This window comes from Callorhinus ursinus, unplaced genomic scaffold (genome assembly GCF_003265705.2).
Source record: "Callorhinus ursinus isolate GAN/ISIS: 27379988/994484 unplaced genomic scaffold, GSC_fseal_2.0 scaffold4, whole genome shotgun sequence".
Lineage (NCBI taxonomy): Eukaryota > Metazoa > Chordata > Mammalia > Carnivora > Otariidae > Callorhinus > Callorhinus ursinus.
The window spans coordinates 106,314,104-106,329,151 of NW_027397066.1; the positions used below are offsets into that span (position 1 = coordinate 106,314,104).

Sequence of the window (15,048 nt, forward strand, 5' to 3'; positions counted from 1 at the left end):
CTTTTTTTTGATTATTTCTTTTATTCTAAGGTTGAAAATGTGGCAAATCAATGAACAAGGTGATATAAATTTTAGTGCCGATCTTTTTTTTTCTAATGTCCTGTCTGCCTTTATACTAGCTGGTACTGTCTCTGAACCTCAGTTTTCTTGGCTCTAAAATGCTATGAGATTTATTGCATGCTTTTACCTCATTTATTTTATTTTGTTTTATCATTATTTAATCCTTAAAATACTTCTTAAGTGGTCAAAATATTTACTGAGAACCTAAGTCTATACCAGGGACTGTGCTAGATACTGAGGAAGAGTGGTAAATGAAAAAGACCCAGACTATGTCCTCATATATTTTATAAAATGCAGTTGGCCCAATTATTCTACATTTGTGCTTATTATATTTTACTCCAGAAAACTAAACTGAAACATTAGATTTTGGTGAAAGATAAATTAGATTCTCTTTTTTACAGCTTTTTCTTGGCTATCTAAAAGGAAGTAATGGAAACAGGGGTGAGGGTGGGATATTAATGATGAAGTAAACTGAGCTGGACTCAAAGTGATGATATTCGTAACTGCAGTATTCAAAGCATGAGCCAATTATATGGTTTTTTAATGTTTTTCTAAGCATAAAAATTACTAATTTATCTAATCAGCAAAAAATTACTTGCCTTGGGGAAGTATTAAATCTCATTAACAATGTTTTACACTCAAAGTTCAAATGAAGTTTTGGAAGAAAAATGGTCTTTAAACAGTCTTTTAAACATTCTTTCATTTTCTTCAACCTTAGAAAAGTCTGAAAGGCATGGGCAAAGAGCAAAAGAGTTAAGAACCTCCTATAACTTTCCTCAAATCCTCAGTCAAAAGAATTTTGTTTCTAATAAATGGGGAAAAAAGCAAACTATTATGGAGATGTCAAGCTAAATGATTATTTCACAGAACATACACTCAGGAGTCAGAGTTAGGTTTAAACCTCATATTTCCCATTTGCTATCTGGCTGACCTTGAATAATTTACTTAGATTCTCTATGCCTTGGCGTCCTAATCTGTAAAATGGGGCTAATACCATTTACTTTAGAGGACATTTGTTAACACATATAAAGAGCCTAGCCTCCTGTTGGATCAAAAAATACTAGTTTCCTTTCAGCTATGAGGTTTTACACTTGGATTCCATTTAACATTTGAACCTCAAAAGTTTTCCCAGTTTAAGTAATGACAAGTGAAAAATACCTACCTGGACCTAGAATAAAACCTAATGCTTGACATGCGCTAGTGTTTGCCATGGAACTTGTTCTTTCCTGGAGGGAAGTAGCACCGGCAATATATGATCTAATAACTGCCACATTTCCTAAAAAAAGATACAATAATTCAAAGTAAAAGAAAATATCCTTCAGTTTATAAAATTCAACTTAATTAGGCTTTATATAGAACAAAAATCACTGCTTCCTCTTTATGATCATACAAAGCACGTACATTGAGAAAATGTATCAATTAATGGAAAATATTGCTTTCAGTAACATGAAAACACAGCTAAAGATCTGAATGAATGAAAAAAGGCATTACAGAAATGTTAAACTTTTTTCTTCATTAAATATGGAGAAAGCACATTAAATATGGAGTGAATGGCATACTAGTGATTGCTACAACTATTTTTAAAAGATGTCACAAACTCTGCATGCTTAGGACCCATAATATAAGAAACAGAAAAAGAAATCCACTATGAATTTGACTGAAAACAAATTTATTGAAAAAAAATTTCTTGAGTTCTTATTATGGCAAGAGACTCTGTAAGGGGCCACAGAATATTTTAGGAAGTCATAAATTGTCTCTAATTATAAAAAGTTTACTATCTGGTTGGTGATAAAGGTGAAAACAGTGCAAAACAGGATATAAGCAAGTGCCACAGACAAGCTAGAGAAAGGAAAGATCTGTTAAGGGGTAGTTACCTAAGAAAGCTTTATGGAAGATGTGGAACTTGAAATGAATCTTGAAGGATGAAGAATGATGGGAACAGAATCAAGAAACTATAGGTAATGGGAACATTATGAGGAAAGGCAAAATGATAGGAAAGATATTTGTCTATTTGCAATAAGAGATCTATATGTAAGATATGAGATTATGAGGAGGTGACACCAGGTGAGAAAGGGCCATAAATGTCAGGGTGAATGAATCTGACACAGCCAAACATATACATAAATATTACCTGCTCCAAATCCCACCAATCCACGAGCAACCAACATGTAGTATTTATTATGAGAAGCTGGAACGTGGACATATGCATAGAGGCAGTTAGCCGCGACCGAAATGAAGATGGAGACAATAAGAGGTTCTTTTCTTGGTCTATAATTAGACCACAAACCAAATATAGGTGAAGCTACCATTTGGCCAAGACTAAATGAAGCAATAACCCAGCCCAAAAAACTTGCATCAGCTGTCTGATCAATCTGCAGAAAAAAGTACAATGCTTTAAGAATTGTTATCCAAGAAAAATAAAGTTTAAAACTTAAATAAATTTTTCAGACCATGTAACATTTCCTATTTAAAGAAATAAAAGCAATAATTCTAACATACAAGTTTTGTAACACAATTACTTATAGTAAAGGATTCAAACTTCTGACATTACAATTAAATGTGCTACCAATTCACTACACACTAGGAAAAATGCTTGGGAAGCTTCATCTTTTAGAATGATTATGGGAATTTCTGGTTCATAAAAATCTTGTTAAAAATAATCACATTATATATATATATAAAACAATAACATCATAAAAATAATATGCCATTCTTTAATTAGTATAATGTAAATATAATTGGTGGCACCTGGGTGGCTCAGCTAGTTAAGCGTCTGCCTTCAGCTCAGGTCATGATCTCCAGGTCCTGGGATTGAGCCCAGCATCAGGCTCCCTGCTCAGCAGGGAGTCTGCTTCTCCCCCTCCCTCTGCCCCTCCATCCTGCTCATGCTCTCTCTCTGTCTCTCTCTCTCTCGAATAAATAAATAAAACCTTTAAAAAAAATAATGTAAATATAATTGTTTAGACTTATGCTAATCCATAAGCTAAATAGCTTATGGATTAAAAAGTCATTAGCACCGTAAATGTATTTTTTAAAAAACTGGGCACAATAGTCAAATGCTTAAAGAAGAGAATAAAAACACAAAAGTTGAAAGAGAATTCTCTCATTAAACCTATTACTAATTCTTCCATTCAACACAGACAACTTAGGATTCTACCACTGAAAGAGGGTTTATATATCATGATAAATATTGTGGAAAGAACCAAATGATTAAATGCAGAAAATGAAATACTTTAAAAAATAGAAAATTTTAGCTCACAAAAGGGACTATGGAATAAATTAACAGATTTTTAAAAAAATATATGCTAGACTATACAACAATTTGGAAAAATCAGAACCATTAGGAAATAAGATTAAACATACTCAGGTTAAGTGATAGAACTTAAGGAAAACCATGGCTATGTCTTTTCTAAAGATATTTTTAAATAATTTAAAACCGAAATATTTGGGTACATTTTCTTGTGGGGGATGAGAAAAAAGAGTGAATACATATAATGATACACAATATTAAAGTTCTAGCCTTAAAAATATCTCCTATTTTAGACACTCTGGTTTTTATTTTCTACCCACATTACCTTTAGTGCCTTTGATCTATTAAAATATAAAATAACCATGTCATAAAAAATTTTAAATTAATTTTCAAAAAAGCAATAAAAACTCAATTTAATGATAAATGTGGTTTGAAAGCAAAAGGATGCAAGTGTCTTCTCAGGATATCATCTGATTATAGTCAAGTATCCATCTCATGGACAGAAGCTGACTCTCGGGGATGGCTCTAACAATATGAATAATATTTGCTCGAGACCAATGGAAACTTTTATTTATTTATTTTTTTTTAAAGATTTTATTTATTCATTTGACAGAGAGCAACACAGTGAGAGAGGGAACACAAGCAGGGAGAGTGGGAGAGGGAGAAGCAGTCTTTCTGCCAAGCAGGAAGCCGATGTGGGGCTTGATCCCAGGACCCCAGGATCATGACCTGAGCTGAAGGCAGACACTTAATGACTGAGCCACCCAGGTGCCCGGAAACTTTTATTTTAGTTGGCTACTATTTACAGTGACTGGAAAACTGGAATCTGCTAGAATTCTGTTAGAATTGCAACAGGAAATAAAATGGTTTGGGAGATATAGGTTCTACACTATAACAGAAGGTGTCACTTCAGTAATTGAACTGTTATCTGTGCTCTCTCTCTTACAGTAAAGCAGCATCTTATTTCTGGTCCTCTGGCCACCTCCGGTGATCTCTATCATACTGTTTTCAAAATAAAATCCAAACTGCTTATTATGAAAAACTCGCTCACAAGTTGGCCACTGTCTCTCCTCTCTAAACTCCTCTCTCTGCATGTACCCTTCCCCCAATTCTAACTTCCAGCTACACAGAACTGTATGAAGTTTCCAAAATGAGCCAAGTTCTTTGCCTCCAGGCCTTTGCACTGGTTTTTACTGCCCCCTTCTACCAGCAATGCCTCCCCAACCTCCAACTCCCTGGCCCCCACATTTTCTTCAGGAAACTAACTCTGCAGACCTTCAAAACTCAGCTCCAGTGTAACTGATTTTGGAAAGTCTTCCAGAATTTAAGTTTGGATTAGAAACATCCCCCTAACAGCCCACGTCTGTCTGCCTCTCTCTCTCCTTTCTCTCCCTCCTTCTCTCTCACAAACACACCCATACTTTTTTTTAAAAGATTTTATTTATTTATTATTTAGAGAGAGCAAGAGAGCAGGGGGAGCAGTAGAGGGAGAGGGAGAGAGAGAATCTCAAGGTGACTCCGCACTGAGCACAGAGCCCCACACAGGGCTTGACCCCCATGACCCTGATCATGACCTGAGATGAAATCAAGAGCCGGTTACTTAACCAACTGAGCCAGCCAGACACACCATACCCATACTTTTAGACTTTTAGACTTTTATGAATGTATAGTATATGGTAATCATCTGTAATTAACTTGTTTGGTTTTGTACACTTCAGTGAAAGCTGGATCTATATCTTCTCTAACCAAAACCCTCCCCAAACGCCAAAGTACATGGTATTGAATTTTAAAACATCATTCTCTAAACATGTAATTATATTGACAAAGTCAAAGTTCTAGAAATCTTCATGCTTTGCTGCAGGAATTAAGACATGAATATGGGTGTTCCAAGCCTCTTTATGTATAGATTACTGCTTATTAATTCAATTAATAGTCACTTAGTCCCTCTCTGTGACAAAACCTGTGCTAGGCAATAGGGATAGAAAGATGAGTTAATACAGAGTTTCCAAACCGGGTTTCATCATCAAGGAGTTTCCAAACCAGGCTTTACTTTTCTGGTATTTGAGTTGCTGGCGGTGGGGGGTGGGAGGGTGGGGGGTGGAAATCACATGTTTCAATTTCTTATCTGTCAAATAAGGATAACTTCACAGAGTTGTCATAAGAATTATTTGAGCCAATACCCGTGTAGTGCTTAGGGCAATGTCGGCATATATATGCACTCAATGAATGTTACCTATACTGTATAAAAACTAACATTTCTTAGTACTTTGTTTTACATATAATATGTCGATTTTATTATTTTAATATAATTCATGCATGAGTATTCCCACTATCTTCCTGGCCCTGTAAAATAACCTATTCTTCCAATTCAAAGTCTAGGTTTAAGAATATAAATCTTCCTGGAAATTTATCCCACTTTTGGGCAACAAAACCTAAGGAATCACTTGGCTGATGGCTATCTATCAGCCAGAGCCAGAAAGAAGTACAATTCAGAGGTTCACACCAGTGCCAAATTCCTTTCAGACAAATAATTTACTGTTTTGTTTTGTTTTCTGGGTTTTTTGGGGGGGGTGGTCTAGCTTTTTATCTTTCTTACAGATGGCTTTTAAGCTAATATTTGTCAACATATTATCATAAAAGAGATGGTAGCCTTAAATTAAGAATTAAAAAGTTTAAGATAGTAGGTAACACAGCACTGTGGTTGAGTCAGATTTTGGTTTCAGATAGGTTTTGGCTCTGCCATTTTCTAGCGGTGTGACCTTGGGCAAGCTACCTAACTTTCTGAGTGTGAGTTTTTCCACCTGCCAAACAGGAGTGATAATAATAATTTCACAGGTTGTTATGAATTATCGAAAGGTGAAAGGTTTACCAGTGTACCTAGCACATATTATTGTTATGAAACAAGTTGAGAAAATTAGTTGATAAGTTTTTTAGGGAAACTGTTATAGTTGTATTGCCAAATAATTAGTTACAAGTTCATGTACTCACAAAATTGACCTTTGAAGGGCTTTCAAATATTTGGAGAAAGGAGTGTACCTTCTCAAAATTCAACATATTGTAAAGAGATCTAATTATTGTAAATACCTTTCTTTTGATAATTTTGAGGTTAAACAGACTGAGTATAAGGACTACAGAAATAAAAAGAGTTTTGACACATGGAAATATATTTTTGGCAAAGAACTGCTCTAGAATTGTTAAATATTCTGCTTTAATTGCAGTAACTATGCCAGTAAGGAAAGAATTTTTAGTGTCATGGGTAACAATTGCATGTAATATAATTTTTTGATTAATTTTCAAATAAATTCCAAAATAGCAATGAAAATGTGGCGCCAAATCAACAAAAATGACATTTGTATTTGTCCTTATATTCCTTTTAAAATATCAGATATTTTAAGAGTCAGCATTTTCAAAAAGTTAAAAATTCATAAAAACTAAAAAATCTAAAATGAAATATTAAATGTCAATAAACTTCTTGTATCATAGGCATTATTTTTAATCTCTAAGTATTCATCAAATATGTCTAGTATTTTTGTTGAAGCTATCTGACCATCTTAACAATCTAGTAGGGAAGTTAATTCTCTGTAAACACACTGTTATGGCACTCAGTGATAAGTGTTAATGATAACCGGGTATGGAGGTACATAGGAAAACCTTTTAACTCAAACTGGGCTGGGGGACAATCAGAGAAGGCTTTTTGGAGGAGGTTACATTGGAACAAAGCCTTGAAGAATGAATAAAAGATAACAGGAAAGTAGGGTGGAAGGGAAGGACAGAGAAAAGGAGAGATGAAGGCAGGGAAAGCATTCCAGAAAAAAAGGGAAAAAAATGTATGAGACTCTAGGAAGCTAGGTTCATTCAAGTAGATATGTCTAACAAATTGTTGGCTACAGATCTAACATGGACCAGGGGCGCCTGGGTGGCTCAGTCATTAACCATCTGCCTTTGGCTCAGGTCATGATCCCAGGGTCCTGGGATCGAGCCCCACATTGGGCTTCCCGCTCTGCAGGAGGCCTGCTTCTCCCTCTCCCACTCCCCCTGCTTGTGTTCCTTCTCTTGTGTGCCTCTCTCTGTCAAATAAATAAATAAAATCTTTTTTTAAAAAAAATAAATAAATATTTAAAAAAAAAAAGATCTAACATGGACCAAAGCTTAGGATTTAGGCTACAACACACACACACACACACACACACACACACACACACACGGCCCAACCTCTGGGAAAGCCAACATATAAGGAGCAAGTTGATAAATCTCACAAAAGAATTTAAGAACAAATATTTAAAGAGCAAAGCCAGGAGAAAGAAATGTACAGAAGCTAAGAGAGGGTTTTCAGAAGCAGGGAGAGGACAATGTCAAACGCTACCCAAATATCACCTAAAGGACTGAAAAGTATCTATTTGGTCAGCAATTAAGTCACTGATGACTTTAAGGAGAGCAGTTTCAGGGTAGCAGAGGAGTTAATCAGATTGTAGCAGTTTAAGGAGTGAACAGGAGGCTGGAGAGTACAGAGGAGCTCCAACAAGAACCTTAAATGAAATACTGTTATAGATGAATTATGTCTGCAACTTATATACTGATTTTCATTAAGTTCATTTCTGGAGATTTAAGATAGAATTGACATATATCTACATTATGTTATATGTCAAATATGTATATACATATATATATATATATATAATTTTTTTTAAAGATAGAATTGGCAGGACTTGATGATTAACTGATGGCAGGGTACCCACTAAACTTGAATCTTCTTGACCCTCTCCTTCCCATCTAGTAACCAAAGAATCAAAATACATATATTATCTATTCTTTTTACAGGTCACCTGACAACCCAAATTAATTCTATAAGAAAGCACAAAATTATTCCATATAAATGTCACTTGCACATTTTGGGAATTCAGACTATGTGTAGTTTAGTTTCTTTTTTATCAGGGAGAGGGTATTGATGGGATGTGAAAGTGGCTAATAAGTAGGTGACCATACATCTACATTTGCCTGGGACTGTCCAGGTATAATCCTGTTTTCCTGATATAGTACTCCCTTCACTTCAAGAGTGTTCTGGTTTGCACAATAAAGCATTTGATCACCTTACCTGTAAGCCTCTTTTGAGGAATTATTATCTCAAGTTACTCTAGCAAGGACTAAATCAATAAAATACCAAAGAGACTCTTAAGAAAACTCTTAACTATATAAGAGTTATTATTACTATAGGTACTTAAGAGAATAATAGATTAAAGTGTACAAACCTTTTGGAGATATGGCCATATTGACATTATCACAATAGAAAATCCTGTAAAGAGGCAAAATGTGTTATTTATACTTAAAATGATTTCATCACTATAGATAGATTTTTTGGAACTATAACATGGACCTTATTTATTTATTTATTTATTTCAAGATTTTATTTATTAATCTGACAGAGAGAGCACACAGGGAGAGCGGGAGCAGCAGGCTCCCGGCTGAGTAGGGAGCCCGATGCGGGGCTTGAGCCCAGAACCCCGGGATCATGACCTGAGCTGAAGGCAGACACTTAACCAACTGAGCCACCCAGGCACCCAATACGTCATTCTTTTTAGAAAGCCTATTTTAAAAAATAATTTCCTCTCAGTGGGGAGCCGGCTTTTCCCTATCCCTCTGCTGTTCCCCCTGCTTGTGCTCTCTCTCTCTGACAAATAAATAAATAAATAAATAAATAAATAAATAATTTAGTTATTAGTTTCATTTTAGTGTATTTTGAATTGACATATTGATTTTGAGGAAAAGAGGACTAGAAGAGTAAACTAATATTTGAAATCAAGGTTACAATTTCACAATCAAGAAACTTACAAACAGGTAAAATGTTTAACATACTAATTAAAATCTAAAGTTAAAATAATTTTCTTTTTTGCTATTAAAATTAAAATTATTACTTATAATTTTAGATAATTACTAAAAATTAGAAGTATTTTATTTTAATTCCAGTATAGTTAACATACAGTGTTATATTAGTTCTAGGTGTACAATATACTGATTCAGGAGTTCCATATATTACCCAGTGTTCATCATGACAAGTGCACTCCTTAATCCCCAATCCCCTATTTCACCCATCACCCCACTCCCTCCTCCCCTCTGATTGGCCATCAGTTTGTTCTTTATAGTTAGTTAAGAGTCTGTTTCTTGGTTTGTCTCTCTCTCTCTTTTTTTTTACCCTTTGCTTTTTGTTTTGTTTCTTAAATTCCACATATGAATGAAATCATATGGTTTTGGTCTTTCTCTACCTGACTTATTTCACTTAGCATATTCTCTAGCTCTACCCATGTAGCCTGTAGTTGCAAATGGCAAGATTTCATTCTGTTGATCTGTCTTCCATTGCTTTAATTTGCAGGGGCCAGCTATAGAACCTAAGAAAGTAGAGGAAAAGATTTTCCCCCCACCACATATACAATGGACTATTATTGAGCCTTAAAAAAAAAAAGGAAATTCTGACTCATATTATAACATGGATGAACCTTAAGAACATTATGCTAAATAAAATAGTCACAAAAAGAAAAATACTGTATGATTCCATTTATATGAAGTATCTAGAGTAGTCAAATTCATAGAAAACAGAAAGAATGGTGGTTGCCAGGACGTAGGAGTAGGGGGAAATGAGGAGTTGTTTAATGGGTACAGAATTTTAGTTTAGCAAAATGAAGACGCTCTGGAGATTGGTTACATAATCATGTAGACAAATGTAACACTTCTGATCTTAGAAATAGTTAAGATGGGAAATTTTATATTATGTGATTTTTACCAAAATAATAATTTTTAAAAATTAAGTGACATTAAAATAAGATACTTTCTGAATTTTTGAAATTATATATAATTTCTAATACTTACCTACACTGCTGAGAAACATGGTAAGATATAGAATCCTAATAGATATCCATCGGCTCTTATAATGTTCTTCAGTTTCTGTAATATCCCATTCTCTAGGATTAAAGAAGAAAAAAGTAGTATAATGTTATCTCATTATGTGCAATTTTATTTTCTCTCTCCTAAAGTACAACTTTATTTTCTCTCTCCTAAAGTAATTAAAAAGATATGACAGAGGTATAATTTACTAATATTGGTTCTTGCTGTACTAATTATCTATGAATAAGCATTATTTCTTTGAATTTCAATAGGTTATATTAATGCATCATTATACACAGAAACTTGGGAGACATCAGGTAGCTTAAAAAGGCATAACATTTTGTCAACTAATTATTTTGCTATCATTGACCTGCTACAAATCAAGTGTTGGAATTTGTTAAACTGACAAAATAAATAAAGCTATCAAAATAAATCAAACTAGCTACAACAACTAGATCTCCTATGGATGGGATATACAACTATTACGTATTTTAAAAAATAATTACTATCATCATTATGACATGTTCTATTTGATAACAGTAAATTGACTTTGCTGCAGGAAGCTATTTTGGCTAGGTACTTTCAGCAAAATTAATATAGAAGTGACACCAGAAAAGTTTGATGTGACATTCCTAGGCCTGGGACCTCTAGAACACTTGCCTTTGCTCCAACATGGGTTACCAGACAAGTTCTATCAGTGGACTAAAGAGAGTCCAAGGTCCTTCTAGACTGGGTTGATCTTTCATATAAGCCTATGACCTGGAGTAAAGACAAGTATATTAAGTGTACATCTTACTTCAGTCAGGTGATACATGAGGGTGTGTATGGTTTCATTACATTCTCACATTCACATATGGAAAGAGTTAACAAATTTACCTTAATACGAGCTTTATGTTTTAAAATAATTAAGACAAACATAACAGCCAAATGCCTTCTTATGTTCTAAAGTTATTTTCTAAAATAGACCTTAGAGCTGTCAAAGTTGTCTTCAAAGAGAAACTTTTCAAAAAAGAAACTTTTTTTTTTTTCAAAAGTGATGTGATTGGGAGTGGTAGAGTGAAGGAAGACAGATAATATTAATTAGATCTACTATGTGCCAGGTATATTAGTTGCTGATATAATATATATGAAGTTCTTAATACTGTATATGCCATTCCATAAAAATAGACTTTTCACCATAATGTAGCATACCTGAAAAATAGCAGAACCCCAGGGGCACCTGGGTGGCTCAGTTGGTTAAGCAACTAACTCTTGATTTCAGCTCAGGTCATGATGTCAGGATTGTGAGGTTGAGCCTCATGTGCGGCTCCTCACTGGGTTCTGCACTGGGTGTGGAATCTGCTTAAGATTCTCTTTCTTCTTTTCCCTCTGCCCCTCCTGCCCTCTCCCCAGTCTAAAAACCAGAACCCCAGATGCTCATATTGATCATTCTTGACTTACAATGGGGTTACCTCCCAAAAAACCCATTGTAAATTGGAAATACATTAAGTTGGAAATGCATTTAATATACCTAACCTACTGAACACCATAGCTTAACCCAGCCTACCTTAAACATGCTCAGAACACTGACATTAGCCTACAGTTGAGAAAAATCATCTAACACAAAGCCTGTTTTATAACGAAGTGTTGAATATCTCATGTAATTTATAAAATACTGTACTAAAAGTGAGAAACACAATGCCTGTATGGGTACAGAATGGTTGAAAGTGCATGGGTGTGTTATGCTGGTGATCAAGTGGCTGACTGGGTACAGTGGCTCTCTGCCGCTGTCTAGCACTGCAAGAGAGTAGCCTATCATGTATCACTAGGCCAGGAAAAGATCAAAATTCAAAATTTGGAGTATGGTTTCTACTGAAAGCATATCACTTTTGCACCATTGTATAGTTGCAAAATCGTAAGCTAAGCTATCATAAGTCGGGGACCATCTATTTGGAAATCAATGTCCTGGAATTTGGAATACATAATGCAGATAATTACAGATCAGCAAAAGGTATCCACCATTCATTCCCACAGCACTGGATTGTGGTATCACTTTCCAGCATTGGGTATTATATTTTCAATGAACACATTATTATTTCCTGGATATCAGAAATTAAAATGACGGGGCACCTGGGAGGCTCAGTCGTTAAGCGTCTGCCTTCAACTCAGGTCATGATCTCGGGGTCCTGGGATCAAGCCCCCAATTGGGCTCTCTGCTCAGCTGGGAGTCTGCTTCTCCCTCTCCCACTCCCCCTGCTTGTGTTCCCTCTCTCTGTCAAATAAATAAATAAAATCTTTAAAAAAAAAAGAAGTTAAAATGACCATCACTAATAAGAACTATCATTAAAATAAGCCTGACTGGTGCAACCCCTCTGGAAAACAGTATGGAGGTTCCTCAAACAGTTGAAATTAGAGCTACCATTCGATCCAGCAATTGCACTACTGGGTATTTACCCCAAAGATACAAATGTAGGGACCCGAAGGGGTACGTGCACCCCAATGTTTATAGCAGCAATGTCCACAATAGCCAAACTGTGGAAAGAGCCAAGATGTCCATCGACAGATGAATGGATAAAGAAGATGTGGTATATACACACAATGGAATATTATGCAGCCATCAGAAGGAATGAGATCTTGCCATTTGCAACGACGTGGATGGAACTGGAGGGTGTTATGCTGAGTGAAATAAGTCAATCAGAGAAAGACATGTATCATATGACCTCACTGATATGAGGAATTCTTAATCTCAGGAACAAACTGAGGGTTGCTGGAGTGGTCGGGGGTGGGAGGGATGGGGTGGCTGGGTGATAGACATTGGGGAAGATATGTGCTACGGTGAGCGCTGTGAATTGAGTAAGACTGTTGAATCACAGATCTGTACTTCTGAAACAAATAACGCAACATATTTTAAGAAAAAAGAAAAAGAAGAAGATAGCAGGAGAGGAAGAATGAAGGGGAGTAAGTCAGAGGGGGAGACGAACCAGGAGAGATGATGGACTCTGAAAAACAAACTGAGGTTTCTGGAGGGGAGGAGGGTGGGGGGATGGGTTAGCCTGGTGATGGGTATTGAGGAGGGCACATTCTGCGTGGAGCACTGGGTGTTATGAACAAACAATGAATCATGGAACACTACACCAAAACAAATTATGTAATATATGGTGATTAACATAACAATAAAAAAATTAAAAAAAAAAAGAAAACGAAGCAATAAAACTATAGTTGACTGGGAAAAAAAAAAAATAAGCCTGAAAATTTCAAGTAACTATTTGGCTCAGATCTTTTTTTTTTTTTTTTAAAGATCTTATTATTGGGGCACCTGGGTGGCTCAGTCTTTAAGCATCTGCCTTCGGCTCAGGTCATGGTCTCTGGGTCCTGGGATGGAGCCCCACATCGGGCTCCCTGCTCCCCGGGAAGCCTGCTTCTCCTTCTCCCACTCCCCCTGCTTGTGTTCCCTCTCTCGCTGTGTCTCTCTCTGTCAAATAAATAAATAAAATCTTTAAAAAAAATTTCCTTCTTTTAATGACAGCTATTAAATATTGAAGGGATAACAGATTTAGAAAATTCCTATTTAATAACTATTCTCCATGTAATAATGGATGAAAGAAAGGATAATTGAGGGGCGCCTGGGTGGCTCAGTCAGTTAAGCTTCTTCCTTCGGCTCAGGTGATGATCCTGGGGCTGTGATCCAGCCCCAGCCAGGGCTCCTTGCTCAGTGGGGAGTCTGCTTCTGCCTCTCCCTCTGCAGCTCCCCCTGCTTGCACTCTCTTGCTCTCTCTCTCTCTCTGTCAGATAAATAAATAAAATCTTTAAAAAAAAAAAAGAGAGAAAGGATAATTGATGGATCCTAAAACAACTGGTTGAAAAGTTGTTGAGGACAGGATAGTCACAGGGTCTCAAAGTATCAGCCCACTGGCTACTTCCTAATCCCAAAATGGAAAATGAGGCTTTATAATCAAGAGATATAGCAGTCACCCTCTTAACCAAGTGGTTAAGCTTGGCAACCACAATAGTGGGATGGCTGGGCATCTGATGCCTCCTTACATTAGTATATTGGGACATTCTCAACATAACCCATGGGAAGTTCTTGCCAGAAATGACTGACCAGGATCTGTTAAAAAAGAAACAGGCCAAAAATCCAGAATGTGAGATGTTCTACAGAAAAAGACCTAGAATTGTCAAAAGATTCAACGTTGGAAAGAACAGAGAGAAAAGATCAGGGGACAGTTATCAGTTGAGAGAGTCTAAAAAAATACAACAATCAATGCATGACCATTAATTGGATCCTGTTTTTTTTCTTTTTTAAAGATTTATTTGAAAGGGGGAGACAGCACGAGTGCATGAGTGGGGGTTGGGGCAGAAAGAAAGGGAGAGAATCTCGAGCCAACTCCCCGCTGAGCATGGAGCCTGACATGAGGCTCGATCCCACCACCCAAGATCATGACCTGAGCTGATTACCCTGAGATCATGATCTTAGCCAAAATCAAGAGTTGGACATTTAACCGACCACCCAGGTGCCCCTGGATCCCGTTGTTGTTGTTTTTAATAGCCATAAAGTACATTTTTGGAACAACTGAAAAAAACTTGAGTATAGACTGTATACTGCATGGTATTTTGAATTAGTATTGTATTTTTAGCTATGCCAATAGTGATGTAGTTGTGTAAAAGAATGTTTTTGTTTTGAGAAGATGCAGGCTGCAGGGGCACGTGGGTGGTTAAGTTGGTGAAGTGGCCGACTCTTGGTTTGGCTCAGGTCATGATCTCAGCGTTGTGAAGTCAGGCTCTGTACTCAGTGGAGAGTGTGCTTCTCTCTCCTCCTCTTCCTCTGCTCCTCCCATTGCATGCATGTGCTCTTTCTCTCTAAAAATAAATAAATAAATCTTTAAAAA

The 15,048-nt window shown here is 36.2% G+C and overlaps 1 protein-coding gene across 2 annotated transcripts in view; it reads right to left on the bottom strand.

Moving 5' to 3' along the window:
• Nucleotides 1-15,048, bottom strand: part of MFSD8 (major facilitator superfamily domain containing 8) — a 37,470-nt gene that overhangs the window by 15,656 nt on the left and 6,766 nt on the right. For both annotated transcript variants that reach the window (XM_025874312.2, XM_073892244.1), the window contains 4 exons: nt 10,169-10,260; nt 8,557-8,600; nt 2,192-2,432; nt 1,223-1,336 (listed from right to left, as the gene is read on the bottom strand). In XM_025874312.2, the coding sequence (XP_025730097.1) occupies nt 1,223-1,336; nt 2,192-2,432; nt 8,557-8,600; nt 10,169-10,260 (491 nt within the window). The remainder of the gene's footprint in view (nt 1-1,222; nt 1,337-2,191; nt 2,433-8,556; nt 8,601-10,168; nt 10,261-15,048) is intronic.